The sequence below is a fragment of the Bubalus kerabau genome, chromosome 1 (assembly GCF_029407905.1).
Source record: "Bubalus kerabau isolate K-KA32 ecotype Philippines breed swamp buffalo chromosome 1, PCC_UOA_SB_1v2, whole genome shotgun sequence".
Taxonomy (NCBI): domain Eukaryota; kingdom Metazoa; phylum Chordata; class Mammalia; order Artiodactyla; family Bovidae; genus Bubalus; species Bubalus kerabau.
Genome location: NC_073624.1, coordinates 128,148,004 through 128,162,857, shown reverse-complemented (window position 1 = coordinate 128,162,857; position 14,854 = coordinate 128,148,004). Strand labels below are relative to the sequence as shown.

General features: G+C 41.9%; 1 protein-coding gene across 2 annotated transcripts in view; it reads right to left on the bottom strand.

The window, feature by feature from the left end:
* DISC1 (DISC1 scaffold protein) overlaps nt 1-14,854 on the bottom strand; it is a 413,164-nt gene that overhangs the window by 3,238 nt on the left and 395,072 nt on the right. The window contains exons 12-13 of one of the 2 annotated variants that reach the window (XM_055588267.1): nt 9,638-9,754; nt 820-978 (exon numbers count right to left, since the gene is read on the bottom strand). In XM_055588267.1, coding sequence (XP_055444242.1) covers nt 838-978; nt 9,638-9,754 — 258 coding nt within the window. In that variant the 3' untranslated portion in view covers nt 820-837. Of the gene's footprint in view, nt 1-819; nt 979-8,176; nt 9,755-14,854 lie in introns of those variants that run through there. The other variant, XM_055588259.1, reaches the window with a different exon arrangement.

The window sequence follows — 14,854 nt, the reverse complement described above, 5'->3', positions numbered from 1 at the left end:
GGGCTCATGATAGGCTGTCTCTTTAAAAATACCTTCTGGAAATTTTGACCTTAATTCTCCTGAAATGATGAAGAATCACAGGAGAAGTTAAGGTGAAAAGCTGTTACTTCCAGATTCTAGGGTTAATTAGCTCCCTTATACCGTGTGCCTGTAGGAAAGTGTAGCAGGTATGATGAGAGAGACATGTATGCTTTCCTTTTTTATAAGTTCTTAAATCAGGAGCTATTTTAACTGCAGCGGAAAGCAAGATGATGCAGGAAAAGAGACATCTTTCTAGGAGAATTCACCCCAACTTCTGTCTAATGAGGCTTCCTTGGTGGAATGAGGTTCCGATGGTAAGGAATCTGCCTGCAATGCAGGAGACCCAGGTTTGATCCCAAGGTTGGGAAGATTCCCTGGAGAAGAGAATGGCAACCCACCCCAGTATTCTTGCCTGGAAAATTCCATGGACAGAGGAGCCTGGGGGGCTACAGTTCATGGGGTCGCAAAGAGTTGGACACTACTGAGCGATTAACACTTTCACTTTCACTGTCTGTCTAATGGCGTCTGTAACAGAGAGATTTTTTTCAAGTCCTCTGCAGGATGCTCTTGTTAATGACACAGTAAAAGTGCCTCAGACTGACAGAAGGAAATCAGTAGATGACCCTCCGCCCTGCATATTCCAATCTGCAAACTCCCCTGAACTCAGCCCCAGGAGAGAGGACCACCCTTTGGCTGGGCATCCAGGCCGCGCATCTCCGTAATGGGTTCAGGCACACTGGTTATGCAGAAAAGATGGGAGAGGCCCCCAGCACTCATGCTGATGACACGGTCACTCACCCTCCATCCTGTCAGGCCTCAGGACTGTGCTTCCCGGATGCCAGCTGTCACACAGGAAGCTGCAGCCTCCCTCTCCCCCGCCTCCTTTGCTGGCTGGAGCTGCAGGGCCATGGCCTGGAGAGTTTCCTTCACCATCTGGAGCTCCCCCTTGAGAGACTGTGCGCATGTTGTTAAGGAACACACGTGAAGGTGACGGGCGGCCCCTGCAGCCTCCCCGGGATCTGGGAAGAGCCACGTGCCTGCTGAAAGCAGATGGGTACTGCCCTCTAATTGCAGTTTCAAGTTCCTCCAAATTGGACCAATTAAATATTAATACAAATGTTACACTTCTTTTAAGAGCGACTGCAGTTCCTACGAGGCCTGAGGTCATTGACTGTCTCAAGGAAGGTTTCCAACAGGAAAAAGAAGAGTCAGCTTTTAGACTGAGACAGATGGCAAGCTAGGATGCTCCATGGAATATGATCAGAGTGACTGTACTCCTGCTAAGCCCCCTGCTGGGGTGGGGGCCCCTGGCACATCCAAGTGCTCTGACAGTGGAAAGGAAAGAAGGCTGGAAACCAGAGTCTCCTGGAGAAAGCCAGGACTGGGCGCCACCTCAGGTCCACACTCAGAGTCATGAGTTACAGTGCCTGTCGGCCATTGGCCAGCCTTGTCACCTTGTGTAAATCATTTTGAATCTCAGTTTTCTCCTGAAACAATGACTTCAAAACCCCTTTGGTTCTAAACTGCTCTCATGTGTTATTATGCTCTAGGGTACTTGTAAAACTGCCATTCGGGGCACTAGAGACTTGACAGAAGGCAGGGAGCTTGCATTCTCTAGGTTGGCTAGTTGGTTGATACATTTTTCTTTAAACTGTTGGGCTCTTAGTTTCCTAACCTATAAAGTTGTTTCTCCTGTAGATAAAGCAATCACAGGGAACTTGGCAAATAATCCTATGGAATAAATAATATGACTGCCATCCTTTAAAGAGATGAGCTCTCTTCTAGGTGTTTAAGCTCAGAAACATTTAACCAACAGTTGTCTTCCTGTCTGTCCACAGCTAACTCTGCTTTTCCTGGTGTACCTGCAGTCAGAACAATTCTAAGACAAATACAGAATGAGTGGTGGCTTAGATTCTCTTAATTTAATAAGCAAACTAATTTAACTTCATCCAACAGGAACTTAAGAAGAAACACAGAAACATGTTGACACCACTTAAATCCTGTTAAGTCATTGCACGAGGTCAGACCACTTAAATATTACTAGATCAGATATGGAGAAGACAGAAAGCTTTAGGGTAAGCAGCTTGCAGAAATCTTCCCACTCAGACTGCTGACATCTACTACAATGTTGTTTTATCCAAATGCGATGTTGATGCAGTGTCAAGAGATACAGATACCTTTAGGTTATGACTATAGGAAGCGTTCTTTTTTCTTTTTTAAATAAGGAATTCCAAAGGATCCTGGGAATTATGCAAATGAACCTCACCTAAGCAAAAATCGCTGAGCCACCCTGACAAGGCTTTGGCAGTTATTCTTGCTCTTGAAGCCTCACCAGACTTCATCATTTACATAATTTACATACATCTACTATGATGATTCACTCTTTGCACTTGAACTTGAGGGTGGGGGGGAACAAGGGTGGAGTTGAGATCCAAGAGAAGAAAGTATCCAATACTTGTCTTTTTCCTTTTTTAAAAGATTTCCTTTTCTTCTATTTCTCTGAACAGCTCTGTTAATCTTTAGTGAAAACACATATGACTTTACACAAGCAAGAGCATAAGTGGTCCCAGACCAAATACCAAGCTGCCAATTAATCACAAAGTTAAGCTACGTTTATAAAGAGTAAGCGTAGAGCTTAAGCAGTTTATGAATCTTGACAAACTCCTGAGACTTCATTACCTCTGATAGGCAGTCTGGGACTACAGGCCCCACTCTTGTGATATGCTGAATGACAACCAAGGTTTTTAGAGAGAGAAACTGAACCAAACTCAACTGCCTCTTAAAGAACTCATAAAATGTCTAGTCATAAAATGTCTAGCACTGGGAGAACACACTGAAAAAGGGTTTTGAAAAGAAAGTGAGAGAGAAGCCACAAAAGAAAAAGACTATGTTATACAACTAAAATAACACTCAGACAATAATCTCAATCTCAGCCCCTCGGACAGTAATCTCCAGGGACACAGGGAGGAATGAGAAGATGGAAATTTGAGGATGTGCCCATCAGCTCTGGAAAGCTGGCAAACCGTCCGATGCTTTCATTATCTTACTCATAAAATGCAGATTTTTCTGACTGCTCCCCCAATAAGTTCAGTGTTTGACCATGTGTTTTGTGAAAGTTCTGAGGAAACAGAGTAAAACTTCAGTGTTGGAATTTATGTACATGTGACAGAGGTGCTCATTACATCTAAGTGCAAGAAGAGGTCTAAAAGGAGTTAAATGATTCTTAGTATGCCTGTGCTCTAGCAGCCTCTCAGCCAAGTGGGTATTTCATCCTCTGTAACAGATACGCCACCAAAGATCTGTGGCAGCTAAGAAAATCAGCCCATTAATTACAAGAATGGCACAAGGGCTGGCATGCCAGTATCTTTAAACCCCTCTGAACCCGAGACCACCTTGCTACAGACTACGGGTGTATTAGGCAGGAGTATTACTTCTTTAAAAATTTTTTTTTACAATTAAAAAATGTTTTTTAAAATTTTGGCTGTGCTGGGTCTTCGCTGTAGCACATGAGCTTGGGAGTTTTGCCACACGGGCTTGGCTGCCTGGAAGCAAGTGAGATCTTTGCTCCTTGACGAGGGATTGAATCCATGTCCCCTCCATTGAAAGGTGGATTCTTAACTAGTGCACCAGCAGGGAAGTGCAAAGAACATTACTTCCTGATAGTAAAATTGTGCAGAGTGTGTTTGCAATGAATAAAGGCACATTTCACATGCGTCTTCTGGTGCTAAGACAACACTGTCCTTAGGGCAGCCATGTCCAAAGACCCTCAGATTTTTTCAAAGGGGTCTTTGTTTATATATCAAAAACAATTGAGAATTTTACTGCCAATTGTGATTCCAAGCGATCATTTTATTAGCTGGGTCAAACGACGGTCTTCAGTTCATCCCCTTTGCTTCCAAAAGATGTAAGTTACTCATTTGCTAAATTAGTTTTTCCTTATCAACAGTGATTCCTCTGCAGGCCCTGTGGCCACAGTCCTGGGAACTTTCCTTCATTCCCAAAGCCAAAAGTGAGGGGCACAGTTGTTGATGAGCAAAGAGGAAAGCCCCACCCACAGGCAGCAGCCTCAAAGGTTGTGAAGCTTGTGCAGGCCCACTTCCTTTGGTGCCACCCAGGGCCAAGTTCACCCGTGCTAAGCCTGCAGTAGGAGCCAGGTGTCCACACCTCTCCTGGGCTCCCACTCCTCCTCTTCCCATTCCACTCCTTTTCATGGGGGCCAGAGGGAAGAACCCCGGCCCCCATATTCGCATCAGACCAGTCCACACAACAGTCAAACTGCAGCGTCTTAGGGTCTCGGTTCTTTCATCTATGACACCATGATGGTCACAATCCCTCTTCCAGCTCTTCAGTTCTAGAAGATGAAAGCACTTCCAAGGAGGCAAGAGCAAGCACCCCAAACTCCCATTTCCTTTGTCAGTTACATCTGCATGTTTTAAAGCTGAACCAAACAAGGGCTCTTAATCTCATGTGGCATCTGTGCATGTGTCTGGATGAATTTAGAGTGTTTGCATGCCATCAAGCACCACCAAAACTAATGGATTGGGCACCATGCATTCCAAGTAAAGAGAAAGAACAGAAATCCAGGAGGGTTTCCTGGACATGAATGCAAATAGAACCACAGATAGAATCAGTCTGTCCCGTCTCATCTAGGATTCAGAGGCGTGCAGAACTACCCTGGGGGCTCTGAAATATGCTCAGAGTCCCACTCCTAGGTGTCCTTCTTTCCTTCTGAAAGTGTGTTGTAGAAGATGAAGGAGAAAGGGAAAAATCGCTGCTAAAACATCCACCTAACTTAGGTGGTTTTCAGTTAAAGCGCTATGTACGGGGAGGAATGATTCCATCCCCTTAACATGTTTTTTCAAAACACAACTGCTAATTAGGATCCAAAGTGACTGTGAAATTATACTACAGACTCAGACAAACACTCCTGGAAATCCCGGCTTGAGTGGCAGTGAAGTCGCACCTCCCGTCCTCGCCTTAGATGCCAGGCGTGAGTCACCTCTGTGATACCGGCTCTTCCAATTAATGCTGCAGACTCTTCTCAGATGCTTGCCGTGTGCTTCCTGACGGGTTGGTGCTGTTACTCGGTGTGATTTAGTGAGCCTGTCAGGAGGATGAAGAGACACGTCCTGTCTTCTCCCCTTCCTCCACTCTGTCAATCCAGTGTCTTCTTCATAAAAGCAAGAGACTACAAGTCAGCTGTCCACAGCCTTGATGTTAAATCAGGATGCCCAGAGGATCTGCTGGGAAGATCAGCCCCACTGCTTGTGACTGGCCCACCCTCTCCTGATGCTACAGCCCCAGGGCTTTCTCACACTCATGGCTTATGCAAAGTTCCGTGCCTCCCGCATCTGCAGTGTCCATGGCTTGAATCTTCTGGACATGGACATTGATGTGGGCTCGAATTAATCATGTTTTCACTCTGCAGCCTACACACAGGAGGCTCTGGCAGAGTCCTTAATGGAATCAAACAAAAGTACTACACTCACTGGGAAATTCTTTCCTGTTGTTGACGGCAAGCTGTTTCTTTCAACTGCACTCAGCTTTGTCTCTTTGATCAAGAATGGAAACACAAACCAGTCGGAGTTTGGCTGGAGGATTTCAGCAGCCTCTTTGAATCGAGATAAGCTCTCATTTGAAACAAGGGCTTCAGTTTGTGTAAGAAGCTTCAGCAGTGCCTTGTAAATGTGCCTTTCTATCTCAAGGCACCGAGATCCACTAAGCGCCACTCTGTTTGAATTCAAAGATACCTTCTTTGTATTTACTCTCAATCAGTGACACAGAACAAAGCCAGAGTTGCAGAGGAAAGTCTGCATTGAAATCCATATTGTGGTGTAAATGTTACTGGTGGAGGGTGACTTCAGTACCAAAACCAGTGCTTCCCAATCCTGGTTTGACCTGTTCCCTCTACGTTTCTACTTATTTCAGCAAGGACCAGCAATATTCTCAATAAACATATCTTTACTTAACACCTCTTATTAAAGCTTAACATTTTGATAGTAATTGTGTGTTCCACAGAACAAGCCTGTCCAGCTACGTACAGGCATGGCTGCCTCCTGATTGGCCATGAAGGACCATGGGCTGGTGGCTGGCTGCTTTGCCGTTCGTCAGAAATGATCTTGGACAGTCATGCAATTTCTAAGCCTCAGTCTTCTCAGCTATTAAGTAGAAATAATAATCCCTATCTGTCTATAGAGATTTTATCAGAATGAAATGACTTTTCATATAAGTCATTGTAGGGTTACCAGTCAGTTCTCTCAAGGATTTATTACAAAATGATTGAATCAATCTATCTTGAAACCTCATATAAAAATGGGATGTGGTTTGATCTTTTGACACTGACACTGAAAATGCTTTTCTTCCTAAAACCAAGCACTTAACCATGTATAAGAACTATGTTCAATAACTCAAATAAAAACCTTAGTGGGTGCATGCCCAGTCACTTCCGTTGTGTCTGACTCTTTATGACCCTATGGACTGAAGCCGTCAGGCTCCTCTGTCCATGGGATTCTCCAGGGAAAGAATACTGGAGTGGGTTATCATGTCCTCCCATCCAGAGGATCTTCCTGACTCACGGATCAAATCCACATCTCTTACATCTCCTGCATTGGCAGGCAGGTTCTTCACTTGTGGCACCTGGGAACCTTAGAGGTACATGTTGTTATCTGACTTTAGAGATGCTTATAGAGGCATCTCTAAACCTACAGAAACCTATATGCAGGTCAGGAGGCAACAGTTAGAACTGGACATGGAACAACAGACTGGTTCCAAATAAAAAAAGGAGTACGTCAAGGCTGTATATTGTCACCCTGCTTATTTAACTTAAATGCAGAGTACATCATGAAAAACACTGGGCTGGAAGAAACACAAGCTGGAATCAAGATTGCCGGGAGAAATATCAATAACCTCAGATATGCAGATGACACTACCCTTATGGCAGAAAGTGAAGAGGAACTAAAAAGCCTCTTGATGAAAGTGAAAGAGGAGAGTGAAAAAGTTGGCTTAAAGCTCAACATTCAGAAAACGAAGATCATGGCATCTGGTCCCATCACTTCATGGCAGATAGATGGGGAAACAGTGGAAACAGTGGCTGACTTTATTTTTGTGGGCTCCAAAATCACTGCAGATGGTGAATGCAGCCATGAAATTAAAAGACACTTACTCCTTGGAAGGAAAGTTATGACCAACCTAGACAGCATATTAAAAAGCAGAGACATGACTTTGCCAACAAAGGTCCGTCTAGTCAAGGCTATGGTTTTTCCAGTGGTCATGGATGGATGTGAGAGTTGGACTGTGAAGAAAGCTGAGCGCTGAAGAATTGATGCTTTTGAACTGTGGTGTTGGAGAAGACTCTTGAGAGTCCCTTGGACTGCAAGGAGATCCAACCAGTCCATCCTAAAGGAGATCAGTCCTGGGTGTCCATTGGAAGAACTGATGTTAAAGCTGAAACTCCAATACTTTGGCCACCTCATGCGAAGAGCTGACTCATTGGAAAAGACCCTGATGCTGGAAGGGATTGGGGGCAGGAGGAGAAGGGGACGACAGAGGATGAGATGGCTGGATGGCATCACTGACTAGATGGACGTGAGTCTGAGTGAACTCTGGGAGTTGGTGATGGACAGGGAGGCCTGGTGTGCTGCGATTCATGGGGTCGCAAAGAGTCGGACATGACTGAGCGACTGAACTGAACTGAACTGAACTGATAGAGGCATTATCCACTGTCCATGATCCCATTGCTCCTGAATCTGGGTTGGGAACACTAAAAGCATCCCATTTATACACATCTCTGTCCCCTCTCAGCCTCCTTCCCACTACCCAAATCTATTAAAGAGAAAACCCAATTCCCTAGAATCAAACTAACGTTTTTGAAAATTTCTAAATGAGAGGCTAACACAGACCTCAAATGCAGCTGTCAGAACTGTTACCTGAGCCCACCAGAAGCTGAGGGGTTTTCCCACTGACGAACAAGCCCACCTGCTGGTCAGGAGCTGCCCAGTGTGCACTGGCCCTCGGCAGGACCCTGCTCCCAGATGCCCAGGCGCAGACTGTCACTTGTCCATCTGCTGGAGGCCACACTCCCCTAACTACTGCTCAAATCTGTGGGATCCATGAACATGAAATAAACAAAAGTGAAAGGCAAATATACTGCTACTGTTTCTTTGGCCAGATTTTTAATAAGAGCTTAAATAACAGTTTATTAGGGGCAGGGAGTTACAAAAAACAGAATGTCTGCTTTTAAAAATGTACCTTGAGCAATTGGAAATAATCACTGATTAAGTTGAAAATTTTTTTCCTGCTAAATTTAATAAGCAAGGTGAAAGATTTCAGGTTATAAGGAGAAAGGAGACACAACACTGAATCCATCATTAGACTGTGGATCTGAATACTTGTGATTACAGTTAATGCTTGACCATTCAAATCTCTTTAAACACACACACATATTCCAGATAAAGTCTGGTAAGAACTAGAATTCTGAAAAGACAGCAATGAGAAACAAAGTTCAAAATAGCTACATTTCTCACAAATACCTGTAATAAAAGTCATACTACTGAACAGAAAGGATAAATGAACAAAGAAGTACTTTCATCTAGAGAAGTTTCAACTTATGATTAAATACCTAAAAAAAAAAATACAGGACAGAGCTGTATATGCCTTCATCCATCTTGCATGCACTCCTCTGCCCTCAGAAGAGCTAACCAGGGACAAACCACACACGGATTAATATGCGATTCAGTGCTTCACGTGGACAGACACCTAAGCCAGCAGTTTCTTGTGCCATCTTGCTCACTGGCAACTAGTTTTGATAAAGGGATTTGCAGATATGACAGGAAATGCACTGAATCTTGTATGAGAAAAAACTGGAAGGGAGTGATATGAAGTCCCACTTGTGTGATACTCTCCTGCCCCTTGTATGGCAGAATCGCATGGAAGAGGAAGCTGAAGATGGATTTGGGTTTCTCGGTATTCAGAAAGCTCCTAGAAAACTGAGGCAGTCAGACTCTCAACCATCTGAGCCCCACAAACCCAGCTGCTGCTGCTGCTGCTGCTGCTAAGTCACTTCAGTCGTGTCCGACTCTGTGCGACCCCAGAGACGGCAGCCCGCCAGGCTCCCCCGTCCCTGGGATTCTCCAGGCAAGAACACTGGAGTGGGTTGCCATTTCCTTCTCCAATGCATGAAAGTGAAAAGTGAAAGTGAAGTCACTTAGTCGTGTCCGACTCCTAGTGACCCCATGGACTTCAGCCCACCAGGCTCCTCCATCCATGGGATTTTCCAGGCAAGAGTACTGGAGTGGGGTGCCATTGCCTTCTCTGACAAACCCAGCTGCACAGTCCCAAAACTACATTTTTTCTTTGGCCTCATTTTGTGCATGTCTGATTTTCTTTGGTAATTATTAGCAGTCAGGTTTAGTCATCAAAAATGCCAACTTACCAAAACCTAGAGAGAAAACATCGCATACTGAATAATCTCAGAGATCAGAGGTGTGTTGAACTCTAAATACCAGGAGTATCTATTTGTTTCCATCTGCTGAGGCATAGGAAAACTGTGCAATTTTTTAAGACTTTCTTTTACAAAGCAACCTAACAGGTGCTCCATCTGCAGGATTAAAAGGATATGAATGAGATCTTCATCATGACTGTGGATTGCCATGTGCAGTTGATCTTCTAAGTACAACAGCTTCTTGCCTATGGTTTCACATTTTTCTCCAAGTTCTGCTGAAAAGATGTAAGATTCCTGGCCAGGGAAAAATAAAAATATATCATTAGTAAACTACAGATATTTTCAGGGCTATGAACACATCTGTGATTTATCCAATGGTCTGCAAAGGGAAGAATCCCCAACACAGCTCTGCTACCTTCTGCATCCCATTGGAATCATGCCAGAAACTTTGTCTTCCCTGGAGGTCATTCTTGAGAATGGCAATTTCAGGTTCTTACTGAATGATAAGCTGTATCTACATGACTCCACAGTTTATCTCCTGTATCCGGTCATTTCTAAGACTTATATCCAGTATATCAACTCCTAAAGTGGATTTATCAAAGGGGAAGCCTGGGTCTTTGAACTGCATTCATAGGCAAACTCATACTGGACTAGGAATTCTAACCAAAGAGAGGCTGACCTGTAATAACAGAGAGATGTTCCTTTAGGGGCACAGGGCTCCAATAGGGCACTGAACATGTATCTGTACACTGGTCACAGTCCCTGAAAGCTAGAATATTTAGGAGACTTTTTTATGATTTTTTTAAACTTTTATTTGTTTTTTAATTGAAGCATAATTGTTTTACAGAATTTTGTTGTTTTCTGTCAAACTTCAACATGAATCAGCCATAGGTACACCCATGCCCCCTCCTTCCTGAACCTCCCTCTCATCTCTCTCCCCATCCCACCCCAGCCCCTGTTTGGGTTTCCTGAGCCATACAGCAAATTCCTGTTGGCTATCTATATGGTAATGTAAGGTTTTCCAGTGGTCATATATGGATGTGAGAGTTGGACTATAAAGAAAGCTGAGCGCTGAAGAATTGATGCTTTTGAACTGTGGTGTTGGAGAAGACTCTTGAGAGTCCCTTGGACTGCAAGGAGATACAACCAGTCTATCCTAAAGGAAATCAGTCCTGAATATTCATTGGAAGGACTGATGCTGAAGCTGAAACTCCAATACTCTGGCCACCTGATGCAAAGAGCTGACTCATTTGAAAAGACCCTGATGCTGGGAAAGATTGAGGGCAGGAGGAGAAGGGGATGACAGAGGATGAGATGGTTGGATGGCATCACCGACTCAATGGACATGGGTTTGGGTGGACTCTGGGAGTTGGTGATGGACAGGGAGGCCTGGCATGCTGCGGTTCATGGGGTCACAAAGAGTAGGACATGACTGAGCAACTGAACTGAACTGAACTGAAGTTTCCATGTTACTCTCTCCATACATCTCACCCTCTCCTTTCCTCTCCCCATGTCCATAAATCTATTCTCTATGTCTGTTTCTCCATTGCTGCCCTGCAAATAAATTCTTCAGTACCATTTTTCTAGATTCTGTATACATGCATGAGTATACGATATTTATCTTTCTCTTTCTGACTTGCTTCACTCTGTATAATAGGTTCTAGGTTCATCCACCTCATTAGAACTGATTCAAATGCATTCCTTTTTATGGCTGAGTAATATTCCATTGTGTATATGTACCACAACTTCTTTATCCATTCACCTGCTGATGGACATCTAGGTTGCTTCCATGTTCCAGCTATTGTAAATAGTGCTGCAATGAACAATGGGATACATGTGTCTTTTTCAATTTTGATTTCCTCAGGGTATATCCCTACGAGTGGGATTGCTGGGTCATATGGTGGTTTTATTCCTAGTTTTTAAAGGCATCTCCATACCTTCTTCCATAGTGGCTGTATCAATTTACATTCCCACCAACAGTGCAAGAGCGTTCCCAAGGAGACTTTAAATGCCAGGAGACCTGTATTATATGTACAGCTGCTATCAGCACCAGTGCAAATACTCATTTTCCCTCTCTCGCACCAGGGCATAAGTTCCATAAAAGAAGGGACAATCCTTGTCAAGCCCCATAAGAGCTCGGACGATGGCGGCTTGCTCACTGCTAGGTTCAGAGCTCCTGGCACAATGTCAGACACATGGTAGGCACATGGCATTCATTGTTTCCATGAATGAATAGCCAAGTCTGGGACCTCCTGCCTTTGGAAATGTTTCCCCTTCATACTTGTATCCAACACATGAACCAGAAAAGAGCCCTCTTTATGTCACTTTTCTGTACAAAATCACCATGTGGAGAATAATATGAAGGTTACTTTAAAAATGAAAAACAGAGCTACTGTATGAACCAGCAATCATACCCCTGGATATATATCCAAAGAAAACTATAATTCAAAAGGATGCACGCACCCCAGTGTTCATAGTAGCACTATTCACAATATCCAAGACATGGAAGCAACCTAAATGTCCACCCACAGATGAATGGATAAAGAAGATGTGGTACATATATACACAATGGAATATTACTCAGCCATAAAAAGAACAAAATAATGCCATTTGCAGTATGACTGGACCTAGAATCTCTACTATACTAAGTCAGACAGAGAAAGACAAATGTCATATGATATTGTTTATATGTGGAATCTAAGAAAATGATACAAATGAACTTATCATAAAACAGAATCAGACTCATAGACATAGAAAAAAGACTTATGGTTACCAAAGGGGAAAGGGGGAGGAGGGATAAATTAGGAGATTGGGAGTAATGTATATATACTACTATACATTAAAATGGATAAACAAGGACCTACTGTGTAGCACAGGGAACTATATTCAATATCTTGTATTAACCTGCATCATATAAAAACAATGTACATCTCAACTTACACAGTGTTATATGTCAATTATATCTCAATAAAAATATAATAAGTAAATAAATAAGCAGCAAAAAGTGAGCTCAGAATTTAAAAGTAACCAAAAGTAAAACTAATATTTTTCCAACTAATGGTGAAAGCCCTAGAAGGTATATAAAAATAATTTTGCATAGGGAAAAGAATTGAGATATACATTCAGATTAAATTGCAGAGTTACTAAAAAAGCTGTAATTAATGGCTAGAAAAGAAACAACAAAATGCCCTGGTGTGGCAATATTTAAAAAGTCCTTAGAGTTCACAAGTTGTATAATACTATAATTGGAGTCCAAAAATAACTATTTAATCAAGATATGTAATTTAACATTCACTACATCAACTCCATCATTCCCTAAAGTTTATATCCCAAATGGTCAACTACATTAGAAGAAAACAGCGCAGATGAAGTACCCATAACTACCATAAACACTGAAGACATCTAATATATTATAAGTTAATATATGTACAAAAAACTTAGTGACAACATACAATTTTGCAGACAAATGGACACGATTATACAAGAAAGCATGTGAAGTGTGTGTGAAGGTTTGTTCATAACTGACCATAGTAGTGGTGAGGAGAAAACAGTAAATATGTAGAAATCACATATACATGTATATTTTCCTGCTCTAAAAGTAGTAACATGATCATTCAAAGATGTAGAATTACAGAGTAGACAAATTACATGGAAGTTAAGTCAACGGGCAATGAGTAATGGCATAGTCATGCATAAACTAAATGAGACACCAAGAAAAAGAACATCTGGAGCAAAATGATTGACAGCAAAACCACAAGCCATACATGAAGGAGAAAAATACAGTGTTAGTGGGAAAATATATACGACAGAGATTACACTTTAAAGAGACACAAAAGCATAGAATCAGAACATGAAGCTGAGGAATTGAAAACACTCTTTGATGGAATCAAATGATTCAATTTTCATCTTGGGGCTAAAACAAATAGAAATCAAAGCTAAATTAAGTCCATTTAAAATATGGCTTTACATATTCCCCCAAATACATAATTCCTGCCTGTTTTTATTTTAAAATTATGTGCAGATTGATAGTAATTGTGTGAATTTGGAAAAGTGATTTAAGACCATATAGAAAAACTTTGGGCTTTCCTGATAATGCTAGTGGTAAAGAACCTGCCTGCCAATGAAGGAGAGGCAGGTTCGATCTCCAGGTCAGGAAGATCCCCTGGAGAAGAAAATGATAACCCACTCCAGTATTCTTGTCTGGAAAATTCCATGGACAGAGGAGGCTGGCAGGCTACAGTCCATGAGGTTGCAACAGAGTCAGACACAACTTAGCAACTAAACAACAACAACAGCAAAACTTTAAATTATTTATAGTCTATGAGTCAATAGTCCCTTTATTGGAATTTATGTATTTAAATTTAAATAATTTTTATTAAGCATTTTAATAAATATTGAAAATCTCTATCATATGTTAAATAAAAAGTTATTGTTATTTTAGTAATGCAAAAGTAATTGCATTAAGAGTATAAGAAAGAGGAAATAACATGTGTCCAACAATAAACAGAGTGGTTAAAATAAGGCCTGGTATATTCAATTTGTACTTAGCCATTAAAATCATTTTAATAGAAGAATATTTAATAATGAGGAAATAGTCAAATAGGCAAAGCTCTAAAATATTAACAATTCTTTGGAGGGCCAGCATTATGGTACATTTTTATTTTCTTCTCAATGTTTTGTTGTATTTTCCACATCTCTGAAATATAATAAAGAAAAAAGTCACTAAGAATATTAATTCAGGCCATAATGAAAAAGTATGGAAGACATACAACTGAATATTTTTTTTTAATTTTTTTTAAAGCTTAAAAAACACAAGAAATAGAAAGCAAGACATACGGTTACTAAAGGGGAAGGACAGGGGATAAATCAGGAGTATGCAATTAACAGATACAAACTACTCCAGATAAAATAGATAACTGACAAGGACCAACTGTATAGTATAGGGAACTATTTTTAATATCTTGTAATGACCTATGTGGCTCAGATGGTAAAGCGTCTGCCTGCAGTGCGGGAGACCCAGGTTTGATCCCTGGATTGGGAAGATCCCCTGGAAAAGGAAATGGCAACCCACTCCAGTACTCTTGCCTGGAAAATCCCATGGATGGAAGAGCCCGGTAGGCTGCAGTCCATGGGGTCGCAAAGAGTCGGACACGACTGAGCAACTTCACTTTCACTTTCAATGACCTATAATGGAAAATGTAATAACTGAATCCTTTTGCTACACACCTGAAACTAACACACCTTGTAAATCAACTATACTTCAATAATTGAAAAAAAAAAAAAAAGATGAAAAGGCACAAAGAGGCACAGGGAAACAAACTCAGTGAGATCAATGTTCTCTGATCAGCAACAGAAGAGCTGACTGGCATGCTCTCGTGGGACCGCCTCTTCAAG